This window comes from Neomonachus schauinslandi, chromosome 6 (assembly GCF_002201575.2).
Source record: "Neomonachus schauinslandi chromosome 6, ASM220157v2, whole genome shotgun sequence".
Taxonomy (NCBI): domain Eukaryota; kingdom Metazoa; phylum Chordata; class Mammalia; order Carnivora; family Phocidae; genus Neomonachus; species Neomonachus schauinslandi.
In genome coordinates this window covers 72,097,182-72,113,319 of record NC_058408.1, presented here as the reverse complement: position 1 = coordinate 72,113,319, position 16,138 = coordinate 72,097,182, and the positions used below count along the sequence as shown (strand labels likewise).

At 35.8% G+C, this 16,138-nt stretch overlaps 1 protein-coding gene across 17 annotated transcripts in view; it reads right to left on the bottom strand.

Moving 5' to 3' along the window:
* The window catches only part of PCDH15 (protocadherin related 15), an 813,949-nt gene that overhangs the window by 382,926 nt on the left and 414,885 nt on the right, over window positions 1-16,138 (bottom strand). For all 17 annotated transcript variants that reach the window (XM_021696071.1, XM_021696072.1, XM_044916450.1 and 14 more), the window contains one exon: window positions 11,336-11,444. In XM_021696071.1, the coding sequence (XP_021551746.1) occupies window positions 11,336-11,444 (109 nt within the window). The remainder of the gene's footprint in view (window positions 1-11,335; window positions 11,445-16,138) is intronic.

The following is a 16,138-nucleotide window of genomic DNA, read 5'->3' as shown; positions in this document are numbered from 1 at the left end:
TCTTTCTTTCTTTCTTTCTTTCTTTCTTTCTTTCTTTCTTTCTTTTTTCTTTCTTTCTTTCTTTCTTTCTTCTTTCCTTCCTTCCTTCCTTCCTTCCTTCCTTTCTTCTTTTTTATTATGTTATGTTAATCACCATACATTACATCATTAGTTTTTGATGTAGTGTTCCATGATTCATTGTTTGCATATAACATCCAGTGCTCTATGCAGTACATTCTTTATAGAAGTATCTAAGCTTGTACCTTTACTAATATAAACACTCCCTACCCCATTACTATAGATAATATAACTTATCTTTGGATTCAGTCAATGCTCTCATTTTTAGCAGATCTATTTTTGTGAGTTCCAGTATTTCTAGCTTATTATTCTACACTATGTGATCTTTATGGGGGACAGGACAAGAAGTTCAATGTGTTTAAAATGAATTTCTAAACACATTTAGAACAATTTCCAGGGGAAGCCATAAAGATATGAATAATACTGATACTCAGTACTATGACCTGTGTAGTAGGAGAAACATCTTCCAATAATGTGTGCCATAAAATCAAACTTCTCTCATGCCTACATAATAATAATAATACTTCACAATACTCCAGCTTTTTAGCCAGTAATAAGTTTCTGATAATAGTGAAGAATAACCCACAGAATCCCAAAAGGAAAAGAAGAAAATTTCCGAATTAGTGGAGGTTATTCAAAATTAGAATCAACATCCTGGAAAATAGAAAGGCCTGAGGGAAGGCAACTCACAGACTATGTGTGAGGTTACTTAATGTTTGAAAGGCCAGCGTGTAAACAAGGATGCAGTTATTAAGTGTATGGCACTGGGAAAACAAAGCTAAACAAGAAAAGTAAAAGCAAATAAATAGAAATTCTGGGCTCACCCTCCAGTATTTGTGAAATTTGAAATATACAAAAGAGGGAATTCCTTTTTCAATTTAAAATATATATTAAAATCTGAATCTTCCTCAGGGCTTTTCCAACATGAGCATCCTGTACACTTGAGCACAAAAATAATAATATTTAATAATGTTCATCTGAGTTAATGCGTGCTTGTAAAAAATGTTTGAACCCGAGTTTTCGGGATTGGTGTCTCCATTCTTAACAAGTGTGTGACACCAACTCTTCAGTTGCTAGGATATTCATAATATTATCACAATTATCATACTTACTTTGAATAAGGAAAAGTAGCTATTAATTATATTTTAATATTTACATGTTAGTATGTAACATCTATCTTATCTATATATTATATTTATTATTTTTTTTAAAGATTTATTTATTTATTTTAGAGAGAGAGCCTGTGTGTGAGGGGGGGGAGGGGGAGAGGGAGAGGGGAAGAAGATTCCCCCTGAGTGCTGAGCCTGACTTGTGGTTCCATCTCAGGACCCTGAGGTCATGTCCTGAGCAGAAACCAAGAGTCAGATGCTTAACCGACTGAGCCACCCAGGCTCCCCTATATGTTATATTTAATACATATTATTTGTCATACACTAGGTGCTCAGATAAGAGTACCCAACATTACAAAATACTAATATTACAAGCCAGTATTATAAACTAAAAATTAGTAGATCTTCTTATATTATTGGAAGTAAATACACACTCCATCATATCTTTGTTAATGACGGTGTGGGAACTGTCATGGAAATGCCCTTCTTTGTCTCTTGTGAGAGCTTTGGACTTAAAGTTGATTTTGTCCTATAAAAGTATTGCTACCCCTGCCCTCTGTGGGTTTACATATGCCAGAAATACATTTCCATGCCTTCACTTTCAGCCTACTAGTGTCCTCAGGTTTAAGTGAGTCTCTCATTGGCAGCTTACAGTTGGATCTTCTTAAAAAAACCCATTTAGCCAGTCTATGTCTTCTAATTGGAGATTTTAAACCACTTACAACTGGAGTAATTATTGATGGGTAAGGACTAACTCTCGCCACCTTATTGATGCATGTTTTGCAGGGCAGCCCAGTGAGGGTGGATCAAAGCTGCAACTCAGGGCTGACTGGTCATCCACAGAGCAGCAAGCAGCTGGGCCCCAGGGATGGCAGACACACTGTGACTTAAGACCCCAAAAGCAGGGCACAGCAGGGACTGCACCCTGGGGTAGGTCTCAGTGCAGTGACAGTTTCAGCTCCAGGAAGGAGACAGAGCCAAGGGCTCTGCACAGTTCTGTCAGCTAGATTCGGCATTGGTGAGGACTGTAGGGTCCTTCCTAGCAAAGGCAGCAAATGCCCATGATGGGGACGTTTGCTGGGATTCCCCCGCTCTCCTGGTCCCGTGAGGTGGAGTCCCTCCAAGGGGACCCCTCCTGGCACCGAACTGCTCAGACTGGGGGAAGGCATAATGCAGGTAAAAGGCTATTGCTTTCCTATGTGGGAATCCTCAGTCTGTAGGCCCTGTAGAGTTTCTGCTGTTTTCACTGTTGTAGTCCAGAACTTTCCTAGAGCAATTTCCATCAGTCTGTAGTTATTTATTATTTTGTTATTTTTGTGGGCAAGACAAGAGTTGGGGTCTCCTAGCCCTCCATTTTGCTGACATCACCTTCTCTGTATTTTTACTTACAAAAATAAAATTCTTCCTTTCACTTAGTTAGAAATTTTATAGTTCCCCTTTAGTTTTGATTCTGTGGTTCTATGGTTTTCCTATTTAAACAGTGAGTTCTAGTTCTTCAAACTTCTCAAGATTTTCTTTGAGCCTAACAAAATTTTTAAATAAATCTATCTTGGGTTTTTAAAAACAATTTGAAAAGAATGTGTATTTCTCTTTTCATCCTCTTAGTCACTTAATCACTATATGTTTATTGAATTTTTATCAACTTGATCTAAGTTCTAAGAAGGTAGCTTTAAAATCTTTCACTATGATAATGGTTAAATTAAAATCTCCCTGTATTTCTAATAGTGTTTGCTGTATATGAGTTTCAGTGGCATGTCATTAAGTAAATTTACACTTAATCAGGTTTTGGTTTTGTCGGATTTTGTTTCTACATCTTTTGAAGTAATCATGGGTTTTTTTAATCCCTTTTTGCCTATTACTGTGGTATATTACACTGGCTTATTTGTAAATAAAACCAACCTTGCATTCATGGGATAAATTCCTTTTGGTCAAAGCACATAATCCTGTTTATAAACCGCTGGATTTGATTTGCTAGTATTCAAATGAGAAAATCTACATCTATATTCCTAAGGGATATTGTTGTATAACTTTCCATTCTTGTGATGTCTTTGGGTAGTTTTGGTATCACGGTGATTCTAGCCTCCCAGAATGAGTTAGGTAGTATACCCTGCTCTTTTATTTTTTGGAAGAGTTTCAGAAGGATAGGTGTTAAATCTTTTTTTTTTTTTAAGTTTGGTGGAATTCACTGGTCAAGACTTCTGGTCTTGGGTTTTCCTTTGAGAAGTTTTTGATGAATATATCAATGTCCTTATAGGTCATAAGTTTGCTCAGAATTTTCTGTCTTCTTGAGTCTGTTTCAATAGCTTGTGTCTTTCTAGCAATTTGACCATTGTAGTTTTCTAATTTGTGCATGATTGTATGTAATATGCCCTTATATTTTCATGTCTAAAAGGTCAGCAATAAGGTCCTTTATTTCATTCTAGAGTGAGTAAATTGCTTCTTCTCTTTTATATTCTTGATCAACATAGCTAGAGCTTTATTAGCTTTGCTGTTCTTTTCAAAGAATGAATTTTTAGTTTCATTGATATTAATTTCCACTCTAGTCTTTATTTGAAAAGAATGTGTATTTCTCTTTTTTTTTTCCCCATCTTAATCCTCTTAGTCACTTAATCACTATTCACTTATTGAATGCTTTTTCTGTTTTAGTTTACTCATCCTTTTATAGTTGTTGTGAAGGATTACAATGTTGATTAGATTTTTCTTCTCTCTTAATGTTGGCATGTTCAACTATAAATCTCTCTCTGAGTATGTCTTGATCTTCATCCCATAAATTTTGGTGGGACATGTTTTCATTCTTACTTATCTCAAAGTAGTTTTCGAACTCTCTTTGGGGTTTTTCCTTTGAACCATTGGCTATTCAGGAGTGTGTTTTAATTTCCATATGTATGTGAGTTTCCAAATTTTCTTTGTTAGTGATTATTGATTTCATTCCATTGTGGTCAAAGAATATAGTTTGTATAATTTCGATCATTTTCAATTTAATGACACCTGTTTTTGTGGCCTAACATGTGGTCTATATTGAAGAATATTCCATGTGCCTTTGAGAAGAAGGTGTATTCCATTGTTTTGGGTTTGAGCATTGTATGAATATCTGTAGGGTCTAGTTGGCTTGCAGTGCTGTTCAATTCTGTCCTTGCTCCCCTCTATCTACCTGTTTAATCCATTACTGACAGTAGGGTATCAGAATCTCCAACTATCATGCTTGAATGATCTATTTCCCCCTTCAGGTTTATCAGTTTTTGCTTCATGTACTTTTGGGCTCTATTGTTAGGTGCATATATGTTTATAACTATTATACCTTCTTAATGGATTGACTCTGTTATTGTTATAAGATGTCCATGTTTGTCTCAAAAAATATTATTGTTTAACCTATTTTAGTCTAACATAAGTAGTATTACCTCAGCTCACTTTTATTTACCATTTGTGTGGACTGTCTTTTCACATCCTTTTACACTCCAATGATCTATGTCTCTGTATCTAAAGTGTGTCTCTGTAGACTGTATAGTTAGATCATGTTTTCCTTTCTTTTTTATGTATTCTGCTAATCTCTGCCTTTTATTGGAACATTTGATTCACTTACATTGATTGTGATTACTAAAAAGGTAGGATTTGCGTTTGTCATTTTGCTATTTGTCTTCTGTATTTCCTAACTTTTCTGTTCCTCTATTACTGACTTCTTTTGTGTTAAATGGGTATCTTTCACATGTACTGTTTAAATCCCCTTGTGTCTTTTCATATAAATCTTTAAATTGGTTAAGTAATTTAGATCTTTAAATTTGCTTCCCTTTTCTAGTTATTGCAAATACATGTTTATACATTTCCTGTCCATCAGTGTTACAGTTATTGCTTTATAGTGTTTTCTTTATATCAGATAGAAAAAGAAGATTTACTAGAAAAAACTACACCTATGCTATCTTTTATTCTTACCTATGTAGTTGTTTTTACCACTATTCTGTATTTCTTTTTTTTAAGATTTTATTTATTTATTTGTGAGAGAGAGAGAGCACAAGCAGAGGTAGCATCACGAGAGCAGACAGAGGGAGAAGCAGACTCCCTGCTGAGCAAGGAGCCCGATGTGGGACTTGATCCCAGGATCCTGGGATCATGACCTGAGCTGAAGGCAGATGCTTAACTGACTGAGCCACCCAGGCATCCCTATTCTGTATTTCTTCATGTAGAATTGAGTTACTCTCTATTGTGCTTTAATTTCAGCCTTAGATTTCTCTTCGACAGTTCTTATAGAGGAAGTCTGCTGCTGACAAACTCTCTCATTTTCTTTTTCTGGGAATGTCTTAATTTCTTATTCATTTTTTGAAGGAAATATTTGCCATATTTAGAATTATTGATGGGCAATTTTTTCTTTCAGTACTTTGAACATGTCATCCCACTGTTTTCTAGTATCCATGGTTTCAGATGATAAATCATGTTATAATTTTATTGAGACTTAATATCCATGAAAAGTCACCATTTTGTTACTTTCAAATTGTTTATTTGTCTGTGTCATTTGATAATTTGATTGAGATGTGTCTGGATTTCTTTGAGTCTATACTTTTTGAAAACTCACTGAGCTTCTTGGATGTGTAGATTTTTTTAAATTTAAGATGTTTTTAACCATTATTTATTGATATATTCTTTCAGCCCCTTTCTCTTCTCTCCTGGGACTCCTGTTATGCATATGTTGGTATACAGAATGGTATCCTACAAGTGTCTGAGGCTCTCTTCTTCACTTTCTCCACTCTTTTTTTCTTTCTGTTCTCCGATTTGATCATCTCAATTGATCTCTCTTCAAATTTGCTGATTTTTTCTTCTTCCTGCTTGAATCTTCTATTAAGTCCCGCTAGTAAATTTTTAATTTCAGTTGTTTTATTTTTCAATTCCAAAATTTCTATTTGGTTATTTTTTTATATTATTTCTTTCTCTTTGTTAATATTCTCTATTTGATAAAATATCATTCCCATGTTTTAATTCTTTGCACATGATTTCCTTTAGTTCTTCGAACATATTTTAAATACCCAATTGAAAGTCTTTGTTTGTTTTTCTCCAATTGAAAGTCTTTGTAAGTCCAACATCTGGGCTTCCTCAGAAACTCTTTTGTTGATTTATTTGCCCTGTGTATCAACCATTCTTCCCTGTTTCTTTCCAGGCTCATAATTTTTATTAAAACCTGGTCATTTCCAACAGTATTATGTGGCAACACTGAAAATCAGATTTCTTCCTTCCCCAGAGTCTATTGAAGATATTGCTTGTTTTACTTGTGCTCATTTGTTTTCTCAACTAATGATTTCTGAACTCATACTCTAAAATCTGTATTTTTTTGTCATGTGGAGTCACTGAAATCCGTACTTAGTTTAGTGATTAATGATTGGACAAAGATCTTTTTACATATTTGGAAGCAATAAATCTCCTAGTCTTTGTTGAGGAGCACTTTGCGCATTTTGGATCACATCTTTAGTCCTTAGTCCTGCTGTTTAGAACTCCACCTTAGCCTTTGCTTTCTGCTTTTCCAGAAACCCAAGGTAAGCCAGAGATGAAAACCCAAGGCATTCTCAGATGTTTTCTGAAAATACACACAGCACTATTCTTATTGTTGTCCTACGATTCCTAGAAATATGTCAATGCTTTATACAGACCCTATGGATATCATTCCTAGCTTTCTTTTTTTAAGTTTACTGTTTAGCCTATTGCTTGTCCCAATTGTTATCTATCACTTCAGGCAGCAACAAAGTAAAAACACTTGCCTGTAATTGTTTTTGACAAACTTCTCCCCCCTCTTCCCCCTCCAGCCCCTAAATAAGGCTTTTTTTTTTTTTTTTTGTGCTGGGTGAAATCTGAGTCAGCGTTTTATGTGGGCTCTTCCAGAGAACCACCAGCCAGGTCACATGACAATTCTTGGAAATGAGGCTTTCAAAGACCTCCAGTTTTGTTCTGCTTCTTCCAATGACTGACAAGCTGCTTTGGGAATGCAGGTTGCTATTTTTTAGTGCTACTGCTGAACTACAGAGCAGGCAATGGGACTCAGGCAAGTGAAAAATTCCACTAAGTTAAAAAAAGTTATTACAAATAGTCAGCTATTTTTCCTGAATGAATGTTCCCTGAGTTGCTTTAAGCCTTGGTTAATTCAGGAATTAATGATCCAAAATCATGATTTTCATTTTTTTTTAAACCAGTTTTTCATTGCTTTTATGGAAGGATGAATTTTCAGAAGCCTTTACTTGACTATTTTCAATGACATCACCTGGGATATGTCCTTAAATTATTAAAACTTTAATCTTACGTGTACTATGATTTTATTATACTGAATATAACAAACTTAAAGGGCTTCATTAAATATACCACTCAATGTTTGTGAAATCATAAGTACCCAAACAAAAATAATTCAGTTCATCTAAATTTATGTTGGTTGTATTTAAAATTTTAGTTTTCCAGAAAATTCTATTTTGTACTTATCAGTTGAGATGTTATGGTCACTTTTTTTGCCCTTTAGTACATGCTCCGATTTAAACCTAAATTTCACCTTACTTTTTTTTTTTTAAAGATTTTATTTATTTGACAGAGAGAGAGTCCACAAGCAGGGGGAGCAGGAGAGGGAGAAGCAGCCTCCTGCTGAGCATGGAGCCTGATGCAGGGCTTGATCCCAGGACTCTGGGATCACGACCTGAGCTGAAGGCAGACACTTAACCTACTGAGCCACCCAGGCACCCCTCATCTTCTTAATTGAAAACATGAAAGGGGAATTGGTTGGACTGACTATCAGAGTTTTACTAATTCCACACCCCCCCAACCCTCCTCTCCATTTTGGGATAAGACAATTTCCATTTTAAGGCAGTAGTCAATTTTGAGGCTTTTTTTGAATTATGAATCTTTGACTTTGCTTATAGTTGGAATATCTTTCACTCAGATTATCCCTGCTAATCCCACCTTCCACAGAAATAATGGTATCATTTTTCTTGAAGAAAGCCAGTGGACACATCATAAGAAATAATGGATTGAGTTGATATAGGGTCAGGTTGCTGGGGGTAATCAATAGTAGAAGCAATAATTCCACCATTGATGATAGTTACAGTGGGACCAGTGAAGGGGTTGGCAACAGTCCTCAGACGACCTTTTTACACACATCAGGATCCATATCCTCACATTCAGTAAGCAGACTACCAAGAATGTGTGAGAGCAGGAGGAGAAATCTCCACATGGTAACTGAGAAAACCAGCTCTGAGTAACACATGCATTCAGAATTATTTGGGTGGGCTTAAGGAAAATTAAGAGTTCTGGAAAGTAAGTAAAATCAGAGCCATGGAAATCCTGTTTTGTATGTTTGGTTTTTGTGTGCATGCTTCTATTCTCACCAGTCTTATTTAACTTAGGAAACAAGATTTTTCTTCCTAACAGTAATGACATCAACTAACATTTATTGAGCACTAACTTTTTTCCAGGTGCTATTACACACTTAGCTGTATTAAATCAAATCCTCAAAACCCTTTTGTGGAAGGTCTGTTCTTATCAACTCAATTTTTAAAGAGGAGCAATCTGAGGCAAAGAGATTAGCAATTCACCCAGCATAATCGTATAATTATGAGTAGTAAGTTTTAAAGTCAGGATCTGAACATAGTTGAAACTATCCATACAACACCCTGCCTTCTAGAAATGCAAATACTATGAAATTATATAATTTTATTTAACTTAGCTGTGAAAGCAGAGTTAGTGCTAATGGTTACGTCCATTATTTAGGACTATCCATCATAGTTGTACAATCAGTTGGTGGCTGATGGTACAGAACAGCAATTCATTATTCTGCTCTCATTACTATATTGGCTTCTCATTTCACTTAGAGTAAATGACAACGTAGATTGATAGTATACAAGATTCTATATTTTCTGGCCCCCTCTTATTTTTCACATCCTCTTTCTTTCTTAAAAAACATTTATTTATTCTTTGTGAGAGAGAGAGAAAGAGAAAGAGAGCATGTAGAGGAGGGGCAGAGGGAGAGGGAGAGAGAGAATCTTAAGCACTCTGTGCTGAGCTTGGGGCCCGACTTGGGACTCAATCTCAGGAGCCTGAGGCCATGACCTGAGCTGAAACCAAGAGTCGGATGCTTAACTAACTGTGCCACCCAGTCACCCTCACATCCTCTTTCTACTTCCCTCTCCAATGCTACTCATCTCTTTGATGCTTCTGAAAACCACCAGGCAAGCTCCAGTTTTTATCCCTGCCTAGAAACTATTCCCCCAGATATCAACATGGTTAACTCCTTCAATGTCCATGAGATTTTACTCAAACCTCACTTTTTTTTTTTTTAAAGATTCCATTTATTTATTTGACAGAGACAGAGACACAGAGAGAGAGAGAGCACAAGCAGGGGAAACAGGAGAGGGAGAGGGAGAGGGAGAAGCAGACTCCCCGCTGAGCAGGGATCCCAATGCAGGACTCGATCCCAGGACTCTGGGATCATGACCTGAGCCAAAGGCAGACGCCCAACCGACTGAGCCAGTCAGGCGCCCCAACACCCCTTCTGTACTTCTATTCCCACTTATCCAGCTCTATTTTTTCCCACAACATTGGCCACTCTCTATCTTGTATAATAAATACATAAATGTATTTATTATATTTATTGTTTGTTGCCTGTTTCTGCTGCCAGAACACCAGTTCAACGAAGTGAGGAATCTGTCTTCCTCCACAGAGTAGGTGCTTATTTATTGAAAGAAAGAATAAATGCAATTTCTGAAAGTGAAAGAAACTCATGAATACCGGTGGATTTTAGCCCACTCTGGGTAGCATGATTCTCCAAAACTGTCTTTAAGTTTCATCCTTTGGACTTTGTACATGCTATATCACCCTTCTAGGTATTTTCCCTCCAGTTTTCTACTTGAAAACCCTGATCTTTCTGCTGATAGAACTCTTTCTAAGCAATTTTCTCAGAAATACTTAGCACTTTCTTTCCATGATCCCATGCAATGTGTGGTTCATAGCTTATTTCTAGTGCTTAAAACTAGGTGTTTTAATTTATCTTTTGACATGTTCCTAGCCATAGACTCGACCCCTCCCTAACCTAGAATATTTATCTCTCTTCTTTGCATCTATAGTACCTAGCACAGAGATTGATACACTGTCAACCCTTCAGTTAATGAAAGGAACAATGGCTATTTCTTTTTATCTATGCCAATGCCCTTACAGACTTAAAAGACTGATGCTTATGTTCATAAGGTCTTTTTTTAAAAAATATAATTGTCTAATCTCTGCAACTGGCATATGACGTGTGTAGTTCTAGAGACCAAAGGCTTGAAACAGAATTGCTTAAACTTTCTTTACAGACAACATTTCTAAGTAGGATATAGCATCATATTTGGAAATCTGTCTAATGTCTGTAGGCTACTGTATTATTATGTATGTGCTCATACACACAGGCTGAAGGCTCAGGGATAGAAAGGGGTTGAGGGTAATGCTTAATTCCACTGAATAGTCATTCTGAAACACACTTCAAAAACAACCCCTTCTTCATTAAGAGATGTATGATCTGTCTCATAGGCATCTGTCTCTCTAGAGACTATAAACCATGCAAAGCAGCAACATCCATATTTTAGCAGAAGCAATGAGAAGAGTAGCATAATCAAATTCTCATCATTTTTGTTTTAGTACAATTACCAGTATATGCACAAGGATGAACTAGAATAGCTCCTGTGGAAATTTTTCAAGGAAAAATTAGCCAAGGGTGTAATGTATTGTGTGCCCTTGGGTAATCATGATCCTTCTCCCATGTTCCAAAAACCCTTATTTAAGTCAGTCATATATTTTCAGAATTACATAATTGTATTCAACCAATGGTAAAATACCAGTAGAGCAAACAGTGTACATTTTCTATTGATTTTTTTTTTCAAATTTTTCTTAGAGAATTCTTTATGAGGTAACACAGAGAAAGCTACCAATATGTATATAAATACTCATTTTTTAAAGTTGTTTCACTTCTTCACTAAAAAAATTTCCATGTTTTCTTCTACATATTTCACTAAACTAACTCTAAGGGAAAATTGTTATTTTTGAATTTATTTTTATGTAAAAATAATAATTTCCAAGGAGACCAACTTTGCTATTAAAGGTGTTTCCTTTGATTTGAGACAACTTCTTCTACATGGATCTAGAGTGATAACTGAGAGTGTAAAATATCAGTAGATACAAACCAACAAGGATGGAGTAGAGGATGCCTGGCCTATCTGATGGCGGCTGAATATTCCGGTCCTGGTCAACAGCTTGGATGGGCGGGGTAACGATGATGGGGTTCAGTTCTTCCTGGAAAAAAATTCAGAGAGTTTAGTTCAGCTTTATTATTAATGCCTCATGAAGAATCGACACTTGGATATTGGCTATTATAGTTTGGACATCTAGATAATATCTGAGCTAGTACTTAAACTCAGGTTTTAAGATCTGTAACTTAACATATTAGATTAATTAATTTTGAATCTGAAGAGGGAACAATGTGTCCTCAAGGTCAAAATGAAAAGACATAGTAATTACATACTTAGAACTTTCTATTAGGAATTTCTCCTAATAAGAAAGCAAGGAAGAAAGATATCAATAAAGTTTGAATCTTCCCTAGATAATTAAATCAAAAGAAATGTGAGGCTATCAAATATCATTTTTTATCTCTGTCTTTAGACAAGATTTGTAAGAATATTTACATTATTTTTCTTCCTACATGTTTTGAAGTTTCACATAAATTAATTATATTAAAATAAAATCTTTAAAAATTGATGCTTTAATTGAATAGTAATCAAAGCCCCATCACTGCAAATTTCATATAGTTAAAATTAATTCTATATCATGCATGTATGTACATTTAACTTATAATTAGCCATAAGAAGATGCTGTTTAAAATAGTAATATATTTGTCTAAGTCAGTGTTTCCCAATATGATGTCCAGTGGTATACTGTTCTGCTATCAGGATTGGCAAACATTTTTCTGTTAAGAACCAGATAATAAATATGTTTATGCTGTGCTGGACATAAAGTATCTGATTCAGCTTTTCAACTCTGCCACTGTAACTCAAAAGCAACAAGTGGGCATGACTATGTTGCAATAAAACTTTATTTACAAAAACAAATGGTGAGTAGGATGTGATTTGTTAACCCCTGTACTAAATTATAAATTATAATTTATAACAGGTATGCTGAAAAAACAAATGTGCACTCTGCCCAGATAAGTTTGAGATACAGGGTATTAAATAAATTTTCACTCTACTCTACTGCAGGTCTTTTCAGAGGCTTATTGTGCTAATTGGCATAATGACTGTCCAAGAAGGGGGTTTATTTGCACATTTTCTAGAATCATCCATTTACATCTTGAACTCTTACACTCTCTTAGAACACAGTTTGAAATACTGCTTTAAGACTCTACAACACTCAGTCCAAATATAATAGCAATTTTAATGGGAAATAATGTCTATTTCAATATCTGACTTCACATTCTAAAGAATCACTGCAATGTTACTTTATGTTATTTCTTCTCAAATGATAGAACCTTGAAACATATCAGGTACTTTTAAATAAAATCTGTAATGTCTAATCTCAGCAGAAACGTATAGTGGTGCCATGCTAAAAAAAGGCAATGATATTAAACTGTAATGTATGATACTTAATTTTGATTAAGTTATGTTAAGTGATATTAAGCATAGCTATAGTACTAAAATATATTAAGTTATTGAAGTTGCAATAATTAAAGATAATCATTGACCAATAATGTGGAGCTCACATACATCTGAGGGGCTCTGCCCAGTTCATAATCTTTAATGGGCTCTCAGTAGTCTAAAAGTTATTAATATCTTCCTAAAAACAAAGAGCTCCTGGTAGGGATAACTTTCTAATATTTTATTCACTTGTTGAAATGTGGATTCAGAACCATGAAAACGTCAAATCAATATCAAAATCACTCCATTAAATCCTGATGACTACTGTTTTGTTTTTGTTGTTGTTTTCACACAATAGAATACATTACAACATAACACTTCCTTTGCTCCCTGTTTCTGTCCCTCTTTGTTTTGCTCTCTCTCTCCTCTCCCCCCCCCCAACTTTCTCTCTGTCACTCACACAGACACACACACAGCTTCCCAATTTCCATTTTACTTCCTCTGTAATCTGGGATTTCTCCTGGAACTGAAAAAAATCCAAAGCTCTTTAAAGTATGTATGTTTGAATGCAGGAGTTAAGGGCTGATAGCTCATCCTAGACATTTTTCAAAGGAATCTGACAGCTAAAGTCACCATACAGCTAAGATACTTCAGTCTGGTTCAACTAGTAAATCTGTGGTAGCTTTTCCCAAAGTACAGTTCTATTCAGACCTTGCGAAGGTATTTTAAATCTCAGGATTTTTTCGCAACCCCATTCTCCTTCCTATGCTCAGAGAAATATACTAAGGGATACTAGGTTCCTGCTGTTGGAAATAACTTACCCAGAATTAACAAAAATTGAATCTGTGCACAGATAACTTGAGAGTCTCTCTGCTGAACACCTTCACTCCACTATTCCTGTGGAGCTGCTAAGTGACCAACACATATGTGGTTTTAGTTTTGGTAATGAGTCACATAGTTTAAAATCCTCTTCCTATAAAATCTAAAGTTGTTGGGATGAGCAATGGAGTTTTAGTCATATTACTTAAAATTATACGAACAATAGAAAAAACTAAACATAACATGGTAAACAAAACCAAGAGTGAGGGAGAGGTGCTAATAAGATTGCTCAACTTTCATAGTCGGTTATTAATAAATATATGGTGAAAACTGAAGAAATAGAAGCCAGTGTGCTATTTAGAATCAGAAGAATTAAAAATGGAAATAGCAAAATGTTGATGACTCAGGAGAGTGGGTCTAGGAGTGAAGGTAGGTGGGATGAAAGGTATTTATTTAAAGTCATTTGGTCCCGTGTTACTATGTAGTTACCATACTCTGAACTACTTTTAATATTACAAATACAAAAATTGTACTAGTGAGAATAAAATTAACCCTCTGGGTGAAGGCTTCAATAAGTTTCTGGAAATTTGGGAGAAGCATAGCTATCTTAAATAACTTGTTAGGACTGACTTTTGTCTTGTGCTATCTTAAGAAAAACTATTTTTCCTTTTCTTTAAAGATTTATTCATTCATTTTAGAGTGAGAGAACAAGAAAAAGCATGAGCAAGGGAAGGGGCAAGGGGAAAGGGAAAGAGACAATCTCCAGCAGATTCCCCGCTGATAGAGGAGCCCCATGCAGGACTCGATCTCACGATCCTAAGATCATGACCTGAGCTGAAATCAAGAGTCCAATGCTCAACCAAATGAGCCACCCAGATGCCCCAGAAAAATTATTTTTCTTATGCTACCATTAATGAGTTTTTCAGAAAATCTAGGTTTAAAGGTGAAAAGAATGAGTTCTCAGATATAATTTCTAAGATTATCTCCCAAGTAGATGGGGATCTTTGAATCTTGAGAATTTTTAACACTAGCAACACATAACATGAAAGGATGCTGTGTTTTGTTTAGAATGATACTGTTAAAATATTTAATATAATTTTTCATAAAGATAAGTAACATTTAAACCAGAGTACGGAAATTATACATTCATTCATTAGGAGAAACAACATAGTAACATGCATCATTTTTTGAACTTTTCTCTCACCAAAAAACCTCTATATTAGATGCAGCCAGGCATTGGAAGGGCATACAAATAAGCAAGAAAATCCCAGAGGGATACAATTCCTTAGAATAAGCAAGAATTTTATGGAAAAAAACATGTAGGGACACCTGGGGGGCTCAGTCGGTTAAGCATCTGGCTTCGGCTCAGGTCATGATCTCAGGATTCTGGAATCGAGTCCCTCATTGGGCTCCTTGCTCAGCAGGGAGTCTCCTTCTCCCTCTGCCTCTTCCCTCCCCCACCTCCTCTCTCTCTCTCTCAAATAAATAAATAAAACCTTAAAAAAAAAGGAAAAGAAACAAACAAACATGTAATCATTTACAGGGTTGGCAAACAATATATATTCATTTAATACATTTTTTGTCAATTTGTATTCTACTGAATTACACAGGCTGGTAAGAGATCACTACTCTCAAGAGGGCTCTAAGGTGGGGTGCCTGGGTGGCTCAGTCGTTAAGCGTCTGCCTTTGGCTCAGGTCATGATCCCAGGGTTCTGGGATCGAGCCCCGCATCGGGCTCCCTGCTCTGCGGGGAGCCTGCTTCTCCCTCACCCTCTGCTTGCCTCTCTGCCTACTTGTGCTTTCCCTCTTTCTCTCTTTGTCAAATAAATAAAGAAAATCTTTAAAAAATATATGCTTGGGTATCCTTAAGAAAAGGATTAAGAGGTTCCTCTATGATGGTATAATTATTGGAATCACTCTTCACTGAAAACTCTGTTGGCAGGTGCGCACAAATATAACCCACAGCCTAGTGCGAACAGTTTGCAACATATTTGATTCATCAAGTTGAATTCTAGGAGTTACATTAAAAAGGCACCCAGACACCTTGCCCCTAAAGCAAATCTGCCTTCTCTCAGTCTTATTTGTCTTTGAATAGTCATGTCTCCTAAATTCTGTTCACACTAATAGGTGCATGTTACAAGTGCACAGAATAGCAGGCTCTCATTTCACTGCTGCTTGATTCAGCAGAGTTAAATTCCTGACATATATAATGGCAATTCACCTCTAAAATGAATTAAGTCCATGTAACGAGATTCATGTTGTGAGGATAGTCATAGAATCCATTAAAGAGTAACAAAAAGATTGTCTACAGTCAAAATTCTCTATGATTCTATGATTATAAGACCCAAGATTATTCTGCTAGGGACCCATGCTTCATGTTGATTAGGTGGTCTGGAGAGGTGCCTTGTCTTTTCAATAGATCTAAGACCATGTATTCATGTTCAACTGTTGAATTCTTTTGAGAAAATAGCAAGAGGCAATTAGAGGGTTGGGTCTGTGAGGGTTAGTTATTCCTGCTACGAGTTTCAGTCCCAATTCTGC